Source organism: Bolinopsis microptera, chromosome 10, assembly GCF_026151205.1.
Source record: "Bolinopsis microptera isolate Bmic1 chromosome 10, MBARI_Bmic_1.0, whole genome shotgun sequence".
NCBI lineage: Eukaryota > Metazoa > Ctenophora > Tentaculata > Lobata > Bolinopsidae > Bolinopsis > Bolinopsis microptera.
This window is the reverse complement of record NC_087081.1, coordinates 3162866-3178704: the sequence shown is the minus strand read 5'-3', so window position 1 is coordinate 3178704 and position 15839 is coordinate 3162866. Positions and strand designations below refer to the sequence as shown.

The window sequence follows — 15839 nt, the reverse complement described above, 5'->3', positions numbered from 1 at the left end:
CCTTTTACCTATCTTATGTAGTTAATATTACCTTGTATCTTACAATTAGAGTTAACCTTACCTTTTACTTAGCATATGTAGTTAATATTACCTTGTATCTTACAATTAGAGTTACCATTTACTTGTGCCTTACATTTAGAGTTAATGTTACATTAAATACCTTATATATGGAGTTAACGTTCCATTATACATTACATCTAGAGTTAACATTACATTAAACCGTACATCTTGAGTTAACGTTACATTATACCGTTAACGTTACATTATACCTTACATCGTGATTCGTGAGTTAACATTACCTTCCACGCCACATGTAAAGTTAAAATTATCGTATACCTTACTTCAGAGTTAACTGTAACATTACATTATACCTTACATTGTATCCAGAGTTCTTCTTCTTTTTATTGATTGGTTTAATGAAGTCAGTAGGTTCTGATATGGGTAGACTTGGTTTTCGGATCCTCAGAAGAAGGTCATATAAGGGATTTGGTTACCAGATGAGTATATTTGTTGAACGAGGATATAAACGAGGTCTTGATTAATTTCTTCACAACTCTTCGCTGACAGAATCAGCATTAAAGAGGTCGAATAATAACTTCATAGCTCGTCACTAACTGGATCCTTATCGACTAACGAGGTCCAGCGATTTCTTGGTAATACGTCAAAAGAAAGGTAAGAAAATAACATGAATGTATAATGTAACGTTAACTCTAGATGTAAGGTATAATGTAACGTTAACTCTAGAGTCTAGATGAAAGGTATAATGTAACGTTAACTCTAGATGAAAGGTATAATGTAACGTTAACTCAAGATGTACGGTATAATGTAACGTTAACTCAAGATGTACGGTATAATGTAACGTTATAACTCTAGATGAAAGGTATAATGTAACGTTAACAATAACACTAGATGTAAGGTATAATGTAACTTTAACTCCAGATATAAGGTATAATGTAACATTAACTCTAAATGTAAGGCACAAGTTAATGTTAATTGTTAACTCTAGATGTAAGGCACAAGCTAATGTTAACTCTAGAATAAGTAATGTATAATGTAACGTTAACTCCAGATATAAGGTATAATGTAACGTTAACTCCAGATATAAGGCACAAGTTAATGGTAACTCAAATTGTAAGATACAAGGTAATATTAACTACATATTATGATAGGAAAAAGTTTAATGTTAAAGGTAAGGTTAACTTTAAATTTGAGGCAGAAGGTAATGAGTAGTGTACAACGGAAGGGGACCATTCTCATAACAGGAGCGTCAACTTATCCGTAAGTAGCCCTAGCACAATCCTTAAATACCGTAAGTTCATCCTTAAACCGTTATAAAGACTTGAAATGCCGCTTGTAGAAGTCCCGATACAATCCTTGGTAGTCCTTTTCGATATTGGTTGAAATCCGTATTCGTTAATCTTAAGCAAATATTTGAATAAATTTCTTTCGTCTTCTGAACTTGAGATCTTTCCTTCATAAGCCCGATTATTAGTTGAGAATTAGTAGCGTCGTTGTTTACATTTACAATTACTGAGATTCGGCAGAGAGACTGGTGCCACCCAATAAGCCGCTCAGGCGCTTAGCTTATAATAACATCTATGACATTCATCGATGGTAAATACGTCAAAAAATCGCCTGTAAATACGCCGTATTCAAAAATTCTAAGAAATACGTGAAATACGGCAAAATTTGGCGCTTAAATTCTTTGATGGTAAAATTTTCCAAAATACGCGCGTATCTCTTTCGAAATACGTGATTACAGATTAGTGATATTTGCGCGTGCGTCGCTGGCCCAGTGGTATATTAATATAGCAATACTGACAGTCGTTTTGGAGACTTCACGGTGCTCGAATGAAAACGCTGCAGCGACTTGCTATTCTTATGCTGAACCAACCAATCAGTCAGTCTGCTGCAGAGCAGAGCTTCTCAGGTTATAAAGCAGTTATGCCTCCCTCGAGGAATAGACTTTCAACCGAGACCCAGTTCCAGTGCATTTTTATCTATTACAATATTCGCAGACTAAGATCACAAGTCTCTCTTGCTTGAATTTTGAAACCGGTTACCGGATTAACACGGACTTCCCAGTGGCATAAGTTTAAAAAGTGACTAGGAATCCAGCCTGGAAAGAAAAAACGGCTATAATAAACTTTTAAAACGGCTATAATAAATTTTTCAGCCGGATGACGATTTCATTTCACCTTGCTTGTTATATTACATAACAGAGGTATTTTTAGTTATTCATTAGTTATTCATAATTGCCAAAAAGTATGGGAAAAAATGATCACATCCGAGTCTCGAACTCGCAATCTGCTGATATGGAGCTAGCGTATTAACCAATTAGGCCACGATTCCATATACTGTAACGTAATATTTATATATAGATCTTCGCGCGTTACTGCAACTTAATTTGAAATACGTAATTTATCATCGGGAAATACGTATGCGTAGTACCTACGCGTAGTCTCCCCAAAACGCATTTACCATCCTTGATGACATTCAAGTGCATTTTAAAGCAATTTGCCCTTGAGTATGATAATTATAACCAGTTTTATCGTGTTCGGCGTCCTCGGAAACATAGGGTTACATGATTTTCGCTTCGATTTTCATCAACAAAAAATCCTTCTATTTTATAAACCTCTGGCCCAGCTGCCTGCTGGGTTTCAAAAGGTGATACCAGATCGAGATGCTGCGATAATTGCGCAGCTCATCTTAATTGGATCCAATTACACGTGATACACTATATTATTCCATATAAGGCCTGGTCAGGAAGCTTGAGCTCTGGTGACGTCACGAGATATCCTAGTCAGCATTCGACACGTTACGAATGTGATCACGTGACCAAGGATTTACGAATCAAGGTCACGTGATAGGATTGGCGGTCACGTGACTTCAGTTATCCCTTATATGGCACAAGTAGCTGCAACTGATCAGCTCTTAATTGGGCTGCAATCTTTGACAGGCCTATAATTACTCATTTTTCAATGACCGATATCTCGATTTTTAATAGGATTAGAGCGTAAAACGAATGCTTCCCGGAATCAGCACAATGAAGAGAACAAGATCCTGTTGGATTCTCAATTATTCATCACCCACCGGTAGTCCCTAGATATCAGTCATCAGCTGCATCAGGATTGTACAAGGATATCAGAATTCCAGTGCCATATTATATATAATATTCTTTAAGCAGGATCAGTTGAACAAAAAAATGTCAGTTAAACAGAAATTTCATACATATATTCATGCCAATGCAATGTAAAGTAAATGTTAGAATTCTTTGATATGTATTTGTTTGTATTGTGAACATTTAATATCGCAAATATGAAATGAAATGAAATAATGTGCTTATATCCCGCCCATATGGTTAGCTGCCGGCACAAGTGCCAGCTACTAACCATGTCAGAGCGGCTCTAAAGGGTGAGTGAAAAAGACAAGCGTGAAAATGAATATGACAATGTCGTAAATAATTTAAATTAGTCTAGGATCTTGTCCTCACAACAAATAATACCACTTCTAATATAATAGCGTCTATTCAAATCGTCCTTTGCCTTCTGTTTCATTTCCAATACCAGCAGATGGTGTTTGGTTTGCTCCTCAGGTGACCGATCCGGAGAAATGAAAATTGTTTTGTGGTGCTGACTCAGTTTCAGTTTTTTCGATTTCAATAATATCTCGTGGACATTGTTGGTATTTGAGACCGATATTTTGACAGGTCTGGTCTTGTCGGCTAATCTCCTTCCAATCCTGACAGCTTCATAGCGTGGTTTTACTTCGATTTGTTCAAACAGTTCGTTTACTTTATCGGATAGTTTCTCATCATCTGTCTCCATGAAACCTAACACGACCAAATTCCTACTGCGGTCCTCTTTCGATACAGCACTCTGAACTACCTTTTTCAAGCTCTGTTCTGTCAGTGCAGTTTCCGGCGGGACCTTCGAAACAGCTTTACTGTATGACCTGATCTCAGCTTGTACACTTTCCTGAACGGCAGATTTAACGGTGGTCTGAACAGATTCCAACTGCTTTGATTTGCCCTCAAGAAGTTCACTCTGCAGTTTAATCACCAAATTTTGAGATCGAATAAGAGAGTTCTTCAACTCCTCCACATCTTCTTTCATTTTGACAGCTTCTCCTACAAATTGTTTCATATGCCTGTACACACTGTACAATAAATTTGACATAACTTTCTTAGTCGGTTTCCCTGGTTTTTCAAATTGTTCTGCTGAGAACTCTGATTCATCACAGTTTGAGGCTTCTTCAAGTTCTGTAATCCAAGACTGGAAATCCTGATGCGTTTCAGTCAAATACACAGAGCGAGCTGACACACGCTCTAATAATTCCATATCGTCCATGATGTACTTAACTTGTATTACAAGGCTACACAGTGAGCGCAGTGTAATTAAACGATTTTACTGATAAGAGAGCAACTGTTATCAACACACAAGCTAAAAGATTATACAAATAAATATTGCAAATAACTTAGTTAAGATATGAAGAAGATAAAGAAAAATATTGGACAACAGAAGAATGGTGTTTCTCAGCAACATTTTGAAGCTGACAAAGATTTAGTTGCCAAATCTGGGGCCTCATTTTGTGTGAAGGTAAGTCAATTGTAATAATAGCAAACCTGAATGTTTTATTTAATTTCCTTGTCAAAGTCCATCATGTGCTATGACAAAAGCAGACAAATTTGATAAGTCAACAGTTTATACTCAATAAATGAGACCAGGAGATGTTGTTGCACTACTCACATGCTGTATTTTACAGTATTTGGGCTATGAAGAGGTCAAGGAAGCCAGAGGAGTCAAAGTATGCTCTGTTGCTGTGGCAAAACTCATCAAAGATAAGAAAAACGTGAGTTCATTGAGTACAATTATCTCATTCTGCATCAAAAAGTTAATTATACTGACTTTTTATGCAAGAATTACTTCTTAGCTTAAGGTTTAATTAAAGGATAGTTTTATTGCTTTCTTTTCACTCGCTATGGTCTAAAACTGAGGCTGAGGAGTACAAATACATTGAAAGCCAAATAAGTACTTATCACTCACACATTGCCCAACACATAGCTCACTAAAGAAATTATACTTTTTCTGGACATGTTTCTAACTTAAAGCGACTTAAATATACTTTGACATAGTACAGAAAAAATTATTTTTAGTTTTTACATTACCTTTATTTAGGATTCCGTGAATTTATTATATATGGCATGGTTAATAAATATATGTAAATGTGTAGAATATATAAAATGTGTAGAATATGTAAAATTTGTAGAATATATAGATTGTGTAGAATGTGTAAAATGTGTGCTGGACATTTCCCCATTCGTCGTGAGACTATGTGAAACAATGTGACAAGTATTATACAGGAAATATATTAATATACACATTGCGTGTATAGTGTGCTCTTGCAGCATACATTTCAAATTTATTATATATAAAATTTATGTACACTGTACAGGAAAAAATGTATTTACATTTTATACATTAGCCTGTGACGTTTTTCGAAACTTTTAACGAAATTTCCTGTCATAAAATGTTGGACTTAAACTAATTTAAATGGCTTGAGAGAAGAAATTGAGTGCTATGTAAAGTGGACAACAAGTTCAGTTCCAAATGTTCGTCTAGACATCTGTATATTGTAGGAATTACATAACTATAATGTACTTGTAATGTCAGCTGCGCCTGCTTTACTCTGCTTGATGTTTTTGATCCTCATAATCACACGGGAGGTTTGCAGTCAGTGAACAGTGCAGAGTCATCTCAAATCTTTGAGCTTAATGTTTTGCTGTAAAACGCTAAATTCTAGCTGGCTGAAAGCCAGATTCCGTACAAGTAAAGTAATAATGCTAAGTGCATTATATTTAGTCGCTTATATCTGAAATTAGTTGCTAAATTATGTTATTGGGCGCATCCAAGGACTTATAGCTACTCTGTACAGTGTAAATCAGAGAGTTTATTATATGAAATATGATGATATCATTACATACTGGTTAGTGTACAGGTTAAATGAAATACAATGATGTCAATACAGCGAGACATTACGCGTTCTGATGATCTTATGCTGTCCAATGTTTTTACACATGATTTATACCTCTATCTCTGAATGTCTGTCAGCAGGGTGTCACAAATGACTTAATTAAACACTTGACAACTGGTAATGTTTTATTAATAACCTGGAAATGTCACAGAAGTGTCTCATAAGAGAGAAGGTTCTGTTTAAATCAAGGCAGGTGTCATAATATTGTCATGATGTCCCTCACGGTAAAGTAACTAGTCTCAAAGTCACGTGTTAAAGTTACTTGTCAAAGTCACTTCATGATGCTGCATATAACTGAAGGTAAACATGTTGTGTAATGTGATAACTGGAGTACAGTGAATACTAACGTAAACAGGGAGTTTACAATATGTTCATCTTCTAATTACAATGACAATCAGCACTACCTCTAGTTTCACGCATGGAACCCCTGGCTAATATCTCCTTAAGTAAAGCAGCATCATGACATTGACACATGATGACTTAAACACTAGCGATAGTAAAAAGTGCTGCTCTAGGATCTGGTTATTGAACAATGCATCACTAATGTAAACCTAGATTCAGGGTTCACTAGGAGTTATTTAAGGGGGCAGGGGGGGGGGTCTTTATGAAATTTCTCTCGAAATTGATTTTATAGTTGTTTCTAATAGAGGGGAGTGATATCTATCTGCTACTTTTGGTCCCATGGAAAAATATTGTTCCTAGACGAAATTATTGGCGGTCAAAGGTCAGCGCTCATGTGTAATTGTATTGCGCGAGCGATTTTCAATCGTGCGCCCTGAAAATCGAGTCTAAAAATCTATCTTCTCCTACATTTTTTGAAGTTTCTAAATGCTCCTTAGAACATATCCTGAAAGTTTCAAGGTGATTGCTCAAAAAATGTAGGAGAAGATAGATTTTTAGACTCGATTTTCAGGGCGCGCGATTGAAAATCGCTCGCGCAATACAATTACACATGAGCGCTGACCTTTGACCGCCAATAATTTCGTCTAGGAACAATATTTTTCCATGGGACCAAAAGTAGCAGATAGATATCACTCCCCTCTATTAGAAACAACTATAAAATCAATTTTGAGAGAAATTTCATAAAGACCCCCCCCGGCCCCCTTAACGTATTAGTGAGTTTAGAGAAAGTAACACTGTGACAAGTAGGGCTTAAGAGGCGGGATAGCTTTGGTAACCAATGACAACCGCTGTAATGTCACTATTTTAGTCAAGGTTATGACTTTATATATGTAAAGGCTAAGAATGATAGTTGCCAACTGAACACTTGCAATATTCTCTGACATACATTAAAGGATGGATTGGTTTGGAGATCATGATGACATCACGGATGACGCAGTGATTGTGCCTTTTAATGACATGCTGAGTTTTATAACGGGGGGGGGGGGGGGGGGGGGGGGTGTCACGTCCGTCTATGTCCGCTTCTCTCATAGAATCCAAAAAGGACAGGACATAGGCGGACATAGGCGGACATAGGCGGACATAGGCAGACATAGGCGGACATATGGACACCTAAATTGCTTAATAAAATGTTCAATTTTTGCTGTTATAGGGGGATCATGTTTTTTTGTCCGTTCGGTACCCTATATTTTCAAAACGGACAAAAAATAGAGCGGACAAAAACGGACAAAAATGGACAAAAACGGACAAAAACGGACAAAAATGGAAATAACATTTAGATGCTTCCTCCTCCTACTTTTCCTCCTCCTCCCCCTGGGTCTTCCTGATCTTCCTCAGTCCTCTTCCTCCTCCCCTCCTCAGTCCTCCTCCTACTCCTCCTCCTCGTCCTCAGTCCTCCTCATCAGTCCTCCTCCTCCCCAGTCCTCCTCCTCCTCCTGAGTCCTCCTCCTGGGTCCTCCTCCTGGGTCCTCCTCCTCCTCTTCATCCTTCTCCTCTTCCTCCTCAGTCCTCAGTCCTCCTTAGTCCTCCTCCTCATCCTTCTCCTCAGTCCTCCATCCTCCTCCTCAGTCCTCCCCCAGTCCCCCTCCTCCTCCTCCTATTCAGTCCTCCTCCTCCTTCTCAGTCCTCCTCAGTCCTCCTCCTCCTCCTCCTCTTCCCTCTCAGTCATCCTCCTCAGCCATCCTCCTCAGTCCTCCTCAGTCCTCCTCCTCAGTCCTCCTCCTCAGTCCTCCTCCTCCTGGGTCCTCCTCCTCCTCTTCATCCTCCTCCTCTTCCTCCTCGGTCCTCAGTCCTCCTCCTCCTGGGTCCTCCTCCTCATCCTTCTCATCAGTCCTCCTCCTCCCCAGTCCTCTCCCAGTCCCCCTCCTTCTCCTCCTCCTATTCAGTCCTCCTCCTGATCCTCCTCCTCCTCCTCAGTTCTCCTCAGTCCTCCTTCTCATTTCTCCTAAGTCCTCCTCCTGAGTCCTCCTCCTCTTCCTTCTGAGTCCTCCTCCTGAGTCCTCCTCCCTCTCAGTCATCCTCCTCAGTCATCCTCCTCAGCCATCCTCCCCAGCCATCCTCCTCAGCCATCCTTCTCAGTACTCCTCAGTCCTCCTCCTTCTCAGTCATCGTCAGTCCTCCTCCTCAGTCCTCCTCAGTCCTCCTCCTCCTCCTGGGTCCTCCTGGGTCCTCCTCCTCCTGGGTCCTCCTGGGTCTTCCTGATCCTCCCCAGTCCTCTTCCTCCTCCCCTCCTCAGTCCTCCTCCTACTCTTCCTCCTCGTCCTCAGTCCTCCTCATCAGTCCTCAACAGTTCTCCTCCTCCCCGGTCCTCCTCCTCCTCCTGGGGCCTTTTCCTGGGTCCTCCTCCTGGACCCCTCCTCCTGGGTCCTCCTCCTCCTGGGTCCTCCTTCTCCTCCTCAGTCCTTCTCCTCCTCCTCCTCAGTCCTCTTCCTCCTCTTCCTCCTCTTCCTCCTCCTCCTCCCTCTCAGTCATCCTCCTCAGCCATCCTCCTCAGCCATCCTCCTCAGTCCTCCTCCTTCTCAGTCCTCCTCAGTCCTCCCCCTGAGTCCTCCTCCTCCTGAGTCATCCTCCTCAGTTCTCCTCCTCCTCCTAGGTCCTCCTTTTGGGTCCTCCTCCTCCTCCTCCTCCTGGGTCTTCCTGATCCTTCTCCTCCCTCTCAGTCATCCTCCTCAGTCATCCTCCTCAGTCATCCTCCTCAGCCATCCTCCTCAGCCATCCTTCTCAGCCATCCTCCTCAGTACTCTTCAGTACTCTTCAGTCCTCAAAATGTTTGTCCGCTAATGTCCACCAATGTCCGCTAATGTCCACCAATGTCCATCCATGTCCGTCCGGGTCCGCCAATGTCCGTCCGAGTCCGCCAATGTCCGTCCGAGTCCGCCAATGTCCGTCCGAGTCCGCCAATGTCCGTCCGTGTCCGCCAATGTCCCAAAAAACACGTCCGTTGTCTCATAGAATCCAAAAAGGACAGGACATAGGCGGACATAGACGGACATGACACCCCCCCCCTATAACTAGAAATACTGTTGCTAGGTCACGTTGCTAGGTTACTAGAAATACTGTTGCCAGGTCACGTTGCTAAGTAACTAGAAATACTGTTGCTAGGTCACGTTGCTAGGTAACTAGAACTACTGTTGCTAGGTCACGTTGCTAGGTAACTTGAAATACTGTTGCTAGGTCACGTTGCTAAGTAACTAGAAATACTGTTGCTAGGTCACGTTGCTAGGTAACTAGAAATACTGTTGCTAGGTCACGTTGCTAGGTTACTAGAAATACTGTTGCTAGGTCACGTTGCTTGGTAACTAGAAATACTGTTGCTAGGTCACGTTGCTTGGTAACTAGAAATACTGTTGCTAGGTCACGTTGCTAGGTAACTAGAAATACTGTTGCTAGGTCACGTTGCTAGGTTACTAGAAATACTGTTGCTAGGTCACGTTGCTAGGTAACTAGAAATACTGTCGCTAGGTCACGTTGCTAGGTTACTAGAAATACTGTTGCTAGGTCACGTTGCTAAGTAACTAGAAATACTGTTGCTAGGTCACGTTGCTAGGTTACTAGAAATACTGTTGCTAGGTCACGTTGCTAGGTAACTAGAAATACTGTTGCTAGGTCACGTTGCTAGGTAACTACTGTTGTTCACGTGATCATGATTTAACCCAGGTAATAATAATGCACCAAAAATGTAGAATACGATTCTTGGTTCAGTTAATGGACTTATGAACTTAATTAGTAGATTACATTTGGTTCTAGTCACAATCACTGTGTATTGCAAGGCTCATCAGTTAAAGCTTGTTTAAACGGCTTAGTGGCTCAGTTGGTTAATCCGCCTGGTATTGCTTGAGGTACCAGGTTCGATTCCCGACTCTGTCACTAGCAGTGGGGTGAGCGTCGTCGACGCTCAGCTAAGGATCCTGAGTGGTCTATGCAGCCCCCCGGTCCACTCAGCCAAATACTCGAGAAATCGGGTGTGAGGGTTAAATTTGAGGAGCTGCCCATTGCAGCAAAGTCTTGGACGAAGAAAGTATGGTACCCACTACCTTAACTGTCGTCTGTCACTGGCCTAATGTATAATTGAATCCTTCGGCTTCCTGTAATTGGCTGGTTACACACTTGTGTAACAATGTGGCTGTTGGAATGTCCGAAGTAAAATAAGTGTAGAGATAAAAAATAAAAATAAAAATTTACGACAAATCTCTTGAGCGGGGATTAAAATACTCGTACATGAATTACTGCACTCCCATGGAAACTGGTATAACTGCATTATTCCTAATCCGGTCATCTTCTATTCCGTCCTATCTTTTATAATCTATATTTCTATTTACAGTATTTCCCACATCAATTCTTCTGTCACTTCTGGGAGCGATGTTAAAACAAATTCTTAAGCAATCCACATTTATTAATATAAGGTTTCGAAAAGTGGAAAGATCATCGTTATTTATATAAAACGCGTTTATTATCCTCAATACAAGCCAGCATCGTCAAGATTTTATTTGTTTACGTCAGGGTAACCAGGGTAACCAGGGTATCAGCAACGACTAACGACCGGTGTAACTAGTAGTGCCACTACTACGTAATGTAATATTGCTTTCGGTTTCAGATCTATTGAATTATTAATTAAAGCAAGCTTTTAGTTTGAGGGTAGGCTGTAGCAGGCAACGCCCGATACTAATGCTTCTACAGACCTACACAAGTGCAAGTGAGTAGGTAAATATGTCATGCTAGGCATGTGGCACCCATTACGGTAACCATCCATTGAAGTTTTTCCTTTTCGCTGTACTACCTTGCACACCTCCCTATTTAACCCTCACACAAGATTTCTCGAGCATTCGGCTGGCATTCGGTTTCAGAAATTTCATAAAAAAATAAATTACGTAATCCGTTATCGGTGTTTTAAATGCCTGAACTGGATAACTGTTCCACGTATGCTGCTCCAGTTATCGTGTTTAAAATATATGAAGTAATGACTTTTGAGAGATTTGAGGCCTGCCGGGACATAATGTTTCTGCTTCGTTGAAACTTACTGTAAATCATTAATCAATGTGGTGATAGCCACCTGAAGTACTGTAGATTGCTACTGAGTGACTTCAGGCTGCCACCTGAAGGTACTGTAGATTGCTACTGAGTGACTTCAGGCTGCCACCTGAAGGTACTGTAGATTGCTACTGAGTGACTTCAGGCTGCCACCTGGAGGTTCTGTAGATTGCTACTGAGTGACTTCAGGCGGGCACCTGCACCTGGAGGTACTGTAGATTGCTACTGAGTGACTTCAGGCGGGCACCTGGAGGTACTGTAGATTGCTACTGAGTGACTTCAGGCTGCCACCTGAAGGTACTGTAGATTGCTACTGAGTGACTTCAGGCGGGCACCTGGAGGTACTGTAGATTGCTACTGAGTGACTTCAGGCGGCCTTGACCCGATACAAGGGGTATATTATCATACTTTAATTTGATTTCATTTAGAAAATTAGGAGAAATTTAGGGCAAAAACCGTTTCTAAAATTATTTTTGAGGTGGCGTCACAACATTTTAAGATTCTTGTGAAATAGTTGAACCCATGTAACTCAGCTGTAACAGTTTCAATACATCCTATTATAGACAGACTCTATGTTCCAAAAATAAACTCAAGAGTCAAGAGTCGAACTTTAGTCAGTTCAGTTATATATTTATACAACTCCTGTCATCAAGAACTTCCTATCATCTCAGCTGCAGTTTGAAATTATGAGTAATTGAAATTTAATTTTAAGTTATTGTTTGCTGGGCCGGATTTTACTTTTCATAATGCACAGTTTAATAAAAATTATGCTTTCTCGTATAAAGCATCTTCCAAACACTGTGGTAAGCAATTTAATTCCCACACGACGAGTTTAATCGAATAATTAAAGTAGTTTTTCCCAAAATTGAGAAAAGTCGGGAAAATTACCCATTTTCACCCTTATACATGTATTTCGTATATCTGATAGAAGATATACGAAATATTAAATACCTAAACGTTTATATGTCTGGTGAGACTTTAGCACGAAACATTACAGACGTAATGATAGTGAGATTATGCAATATTGTGACATATCAACTCATCAAGGACAGGGTTCATTTGCTATCACATCAGCTAATATGACTGATCTCGAAATTGCACCATCATGAATGTAACATCTATATTCTAGATTGTACGCAACCTTGTACTTCTCCTTGTATGCAATATTGAGTGACCATCAACTCGCATATATTATGTGTGTCACCGTCAGAGCGAGAGTTTGGTATTAAAGAAGCTGTTTTCTATTAGTAAAGAGGAACTTTGTGCTCATAATAAAGGAGACATTCATCAATATTGAGGCTCGCCGTTACGTGGCCGTTATAGTGGCACGATATAAGTTAATAGCGGAGATCGGTCTATTTAGTGGTCCCAATCACAACAAAGAGGTGACGTCATCTCGGTCACGTGACGTCACCTCGGTCACGTGACCGAGAATGTAGCTTTTACTCGACCGAATATTGAGTGATCTTGTAGTTGTACTCGACAGAATGACCACATTTTGCACAGATTGCGCCAGAATTTAGTATATCAGAGGAACTGTTAGTAATTTATAGAGAAGCTGTATATTATAGAGGAGAAATTTATTAATAGAGGAGAAATTTAATAATGTTTATTATACCCATTAAGGATTGTGAGTTCGTTATAATTGTGGTCAGGGTGACATAAAAATTACGCAATACAAGATTCGTAATGATATTGTGTCAATTGTTAGAATAAATTACGATAATTAACTGTGTCAATTACACAGATTCTATTTAGTTGAACAGATCAAGGTTGAAATGACCTTGCCCAATGAATGCTGCTTCAGTTATACACCATCACTCATCTGCAGTAATGATGTGAGATATTGCAAGATCAGTGTCACTTTTAGTGTGTACATTCGTACGTCACGGTTCTATCTTCTAGCACTCTGTTGATTGAAAACAAGATATTATACGAACTAGAGGCACTGATACAATGCACTGAAACAATGTACTGATACAATGCACTGATACAATGCACTGAAACAATGTACTGATACAATGCACTGGGACGTGTTCAAACCTGGTTGGTGGTTTTGTTTCATTTTTCCCACTCATTACTTCTGGGCCCCCAGATTGAAATCTGTAACATTTTAAGAAAAACTGAAACTACTGACAAAAACTAGACCCTTTGACTGAGGGCACCCTTGAATCAGAATTTTTGTAACATATTCAGGTCCTGAGATATAGCAGTTTAGTTGGGGGCCCTGGATATTGAATTTTGTAACACATTTCTATGTTACACTTTTTCAATGGGTTTTTAGAGAAGCTTCTTGATAGTTTTTCAAGTTCAGACCAGTTTTTCTAGGTCACAAAGGGTTCCATCAACCATATTCTTGATCAAATTTTGTACTTGGGCCCAAAACATTGAATTCTGTAACATATTTATGTTTTCACTGCCAAGGTCATATCTGGAATATTCAATATATTTGTGTATTGGTAACATGGTTTTTAGATTCTCATACAAAATTCTGAAGCAATCCTTATTCATATAATTTGATAAAATGGCTGCGGAACTTGAATTATGTAACATTAGAAAGTAAGTGTATAGAGTATGTACCCTAGTGTGAGGGGTGTTAGGTAAGCTATATTATAGTTTTTGAAGTTCAGACCAGTTTTTCCAGGTCAAAAAGGATTCCATCAACCATATTCTTGACCAAATTTTGTACTTGGGCCCAAAACATTGAATTTTGTAACATATTTATGTTTTGACTACAAAGCTCATATATCTGGAATGTTCAATATATTCTTGTACTGGTAACATGATTTTTAGATTCTCATACAGAATTGTAAAGCAATCCTTATTCGTATAATTTAATAAAATGGCTGCGGAACTTGAATAATGTAACATTAGAAAGTAAATGTATAGAGTATAGTATATAGGGGGGGGGGGGGGTGTCACGTCCGTCTATGTCCGCTTGTCTCATAGAATCCAAAAAGGACAGGACATAGACGGACATAGGCGGACATAGGCGGACATAGGCGGACATAGGCGGACATAGGCGGACATAGGCGGACATAGACGGACATAGGCGGACATAGACGGACATAGGCGGACATAGGCGGACATTAATGGACACCTAAATTGCTTAATAAAATGTTCAATTTTTGCTGTTATAGGGGGATCATGTTTTTTGTCCGTTCGGTACCCTATATTTTCAAAACGGACAAAAAATAGAGCGGACAAAAACGGACAAAAATGGACAAAAACGGACAAAAATGGAAATAACATTTAGATGCTTCCTCCTCCTACTCTTCCTCCTCCTCCCCCTGGGTCTTTCTGATCTTCCTCAGTCCTCTTCCTCCTCCCCTCCTCAGTCCTCCTCCTACTCCTCCTCCTCGTCCTCAGTCCTCCTCATCAGTCCTCAACAGTCCTCCTCCTCCCCAGTCCTCCTCCTCCTCCTGAGTCCTCCTCCTGGGTCCTCCTCTTCCTCCTCTTCATCCTCCTCCTCAGTCCTCCTCAGTCCTCCTCCTCATCCTTCTCCTCAGTCCTCCATCCTCCTCCTCAGTCCTCCCCCAGTCCCCCTCCTCCTCCTCCTATTCAGTCCTCCTCCTCCTCCTTCTCAGTCCTCCTCGGTCCTCCTCCTCCTCTTCCCTCTCAGTCATCCTCCTCAGCCATCCTCCTCAGTCCTCCTCAGTCCTCCTCAGTCCTCCTCCTCAGTCCTCCTCCTCCTGGGTCCTCCTCCTCTTCATCCTCCTCCTCTTCCTCCTCGGTCCTCAGTCCTCCTCCTCCTGGGTCCTCCTCCTCATCCTTCTCATCAGTCCTCCTCCTCCCCAGTCCTCTCCCAGTCCCCCTCCTTCTCCTCCTCCTATTCAGTCCTCCTCCTCCTCCTCCTCCTCAGTTCTCCTCAGTCCTCCTTCTCATTTCTCCTAAGTCCTCCTCCTGAGTCCTCCTCCTGAGTCCTCCTCCTCTTCCTTCTGAGTCCTCCTCCTGAGTCCTCCTCCTCCCTCTCAGTCATACTCCTCAGTCATCCTCCTCAGCCATCCTCCCCAGCCATCCTCCTCAGCCATCCTCCTCAGTACTCCTCCCCAGTCCTCTTCCTCCTCCCCTCCTCAGTCCTCCTCCTACTCTTCCTCCCCGTCCTCAGTCCTCCTCATCAGTCCTCAACAGTTCTCCTCCTCCCCAGTCCTCCTCCTCCTCCTGGGGCCTTTTCCTGGGTCCTCCTCCTGGGTCCTCCTCAGTCCTCCTCCTTCTCAGTCCTCCACTCCTCCTCGTGCCTCCTCCTGAGTCCTCCTCCTCCTCAGTCATCCTCCTCAGTTCTCCTCCTCCTCCTCCTAGGTCCTCCTTCTGGGTCCTCCTCCTCCTCCTCCTCCTGGGTCTTCCTGATCCTTCTCCTCCTTCTCAGTCATCCTCCTCAG

The 15839-nt window shown here is 41.3% G+C and overlaps 1 protein-coding gene across 2 annotated transcripts in view; it reads left to right on the top strand.

The window, feature by feature from the left end:
• The first annotated feature begins 4468 nt into the window (after window positions 1–4468).
• The window catches only part of LOC134822163 (numb-like protein), a 31283-nt gene continuing 19912 nt past the window's right edge, over window positions 4469–15839 (top strand). For both annotated transcript variants that reach the window (XM_063833074.1, XM_063833073.1), the window contains exons 1-2: window positions 4469–4598; window positions 4765–4851. In XM_063833074.1, coding sequence (XP_063689144.1) covers window positions 4488–4598; window positions 4765–4851 — 198 coding nt within the window. In that variant the 5' untranslated portion in view covers window positions 4469–4487. The remainder of the gene's footprint in view (window positions 4599–4764; window positions 4852–15839) is intronic.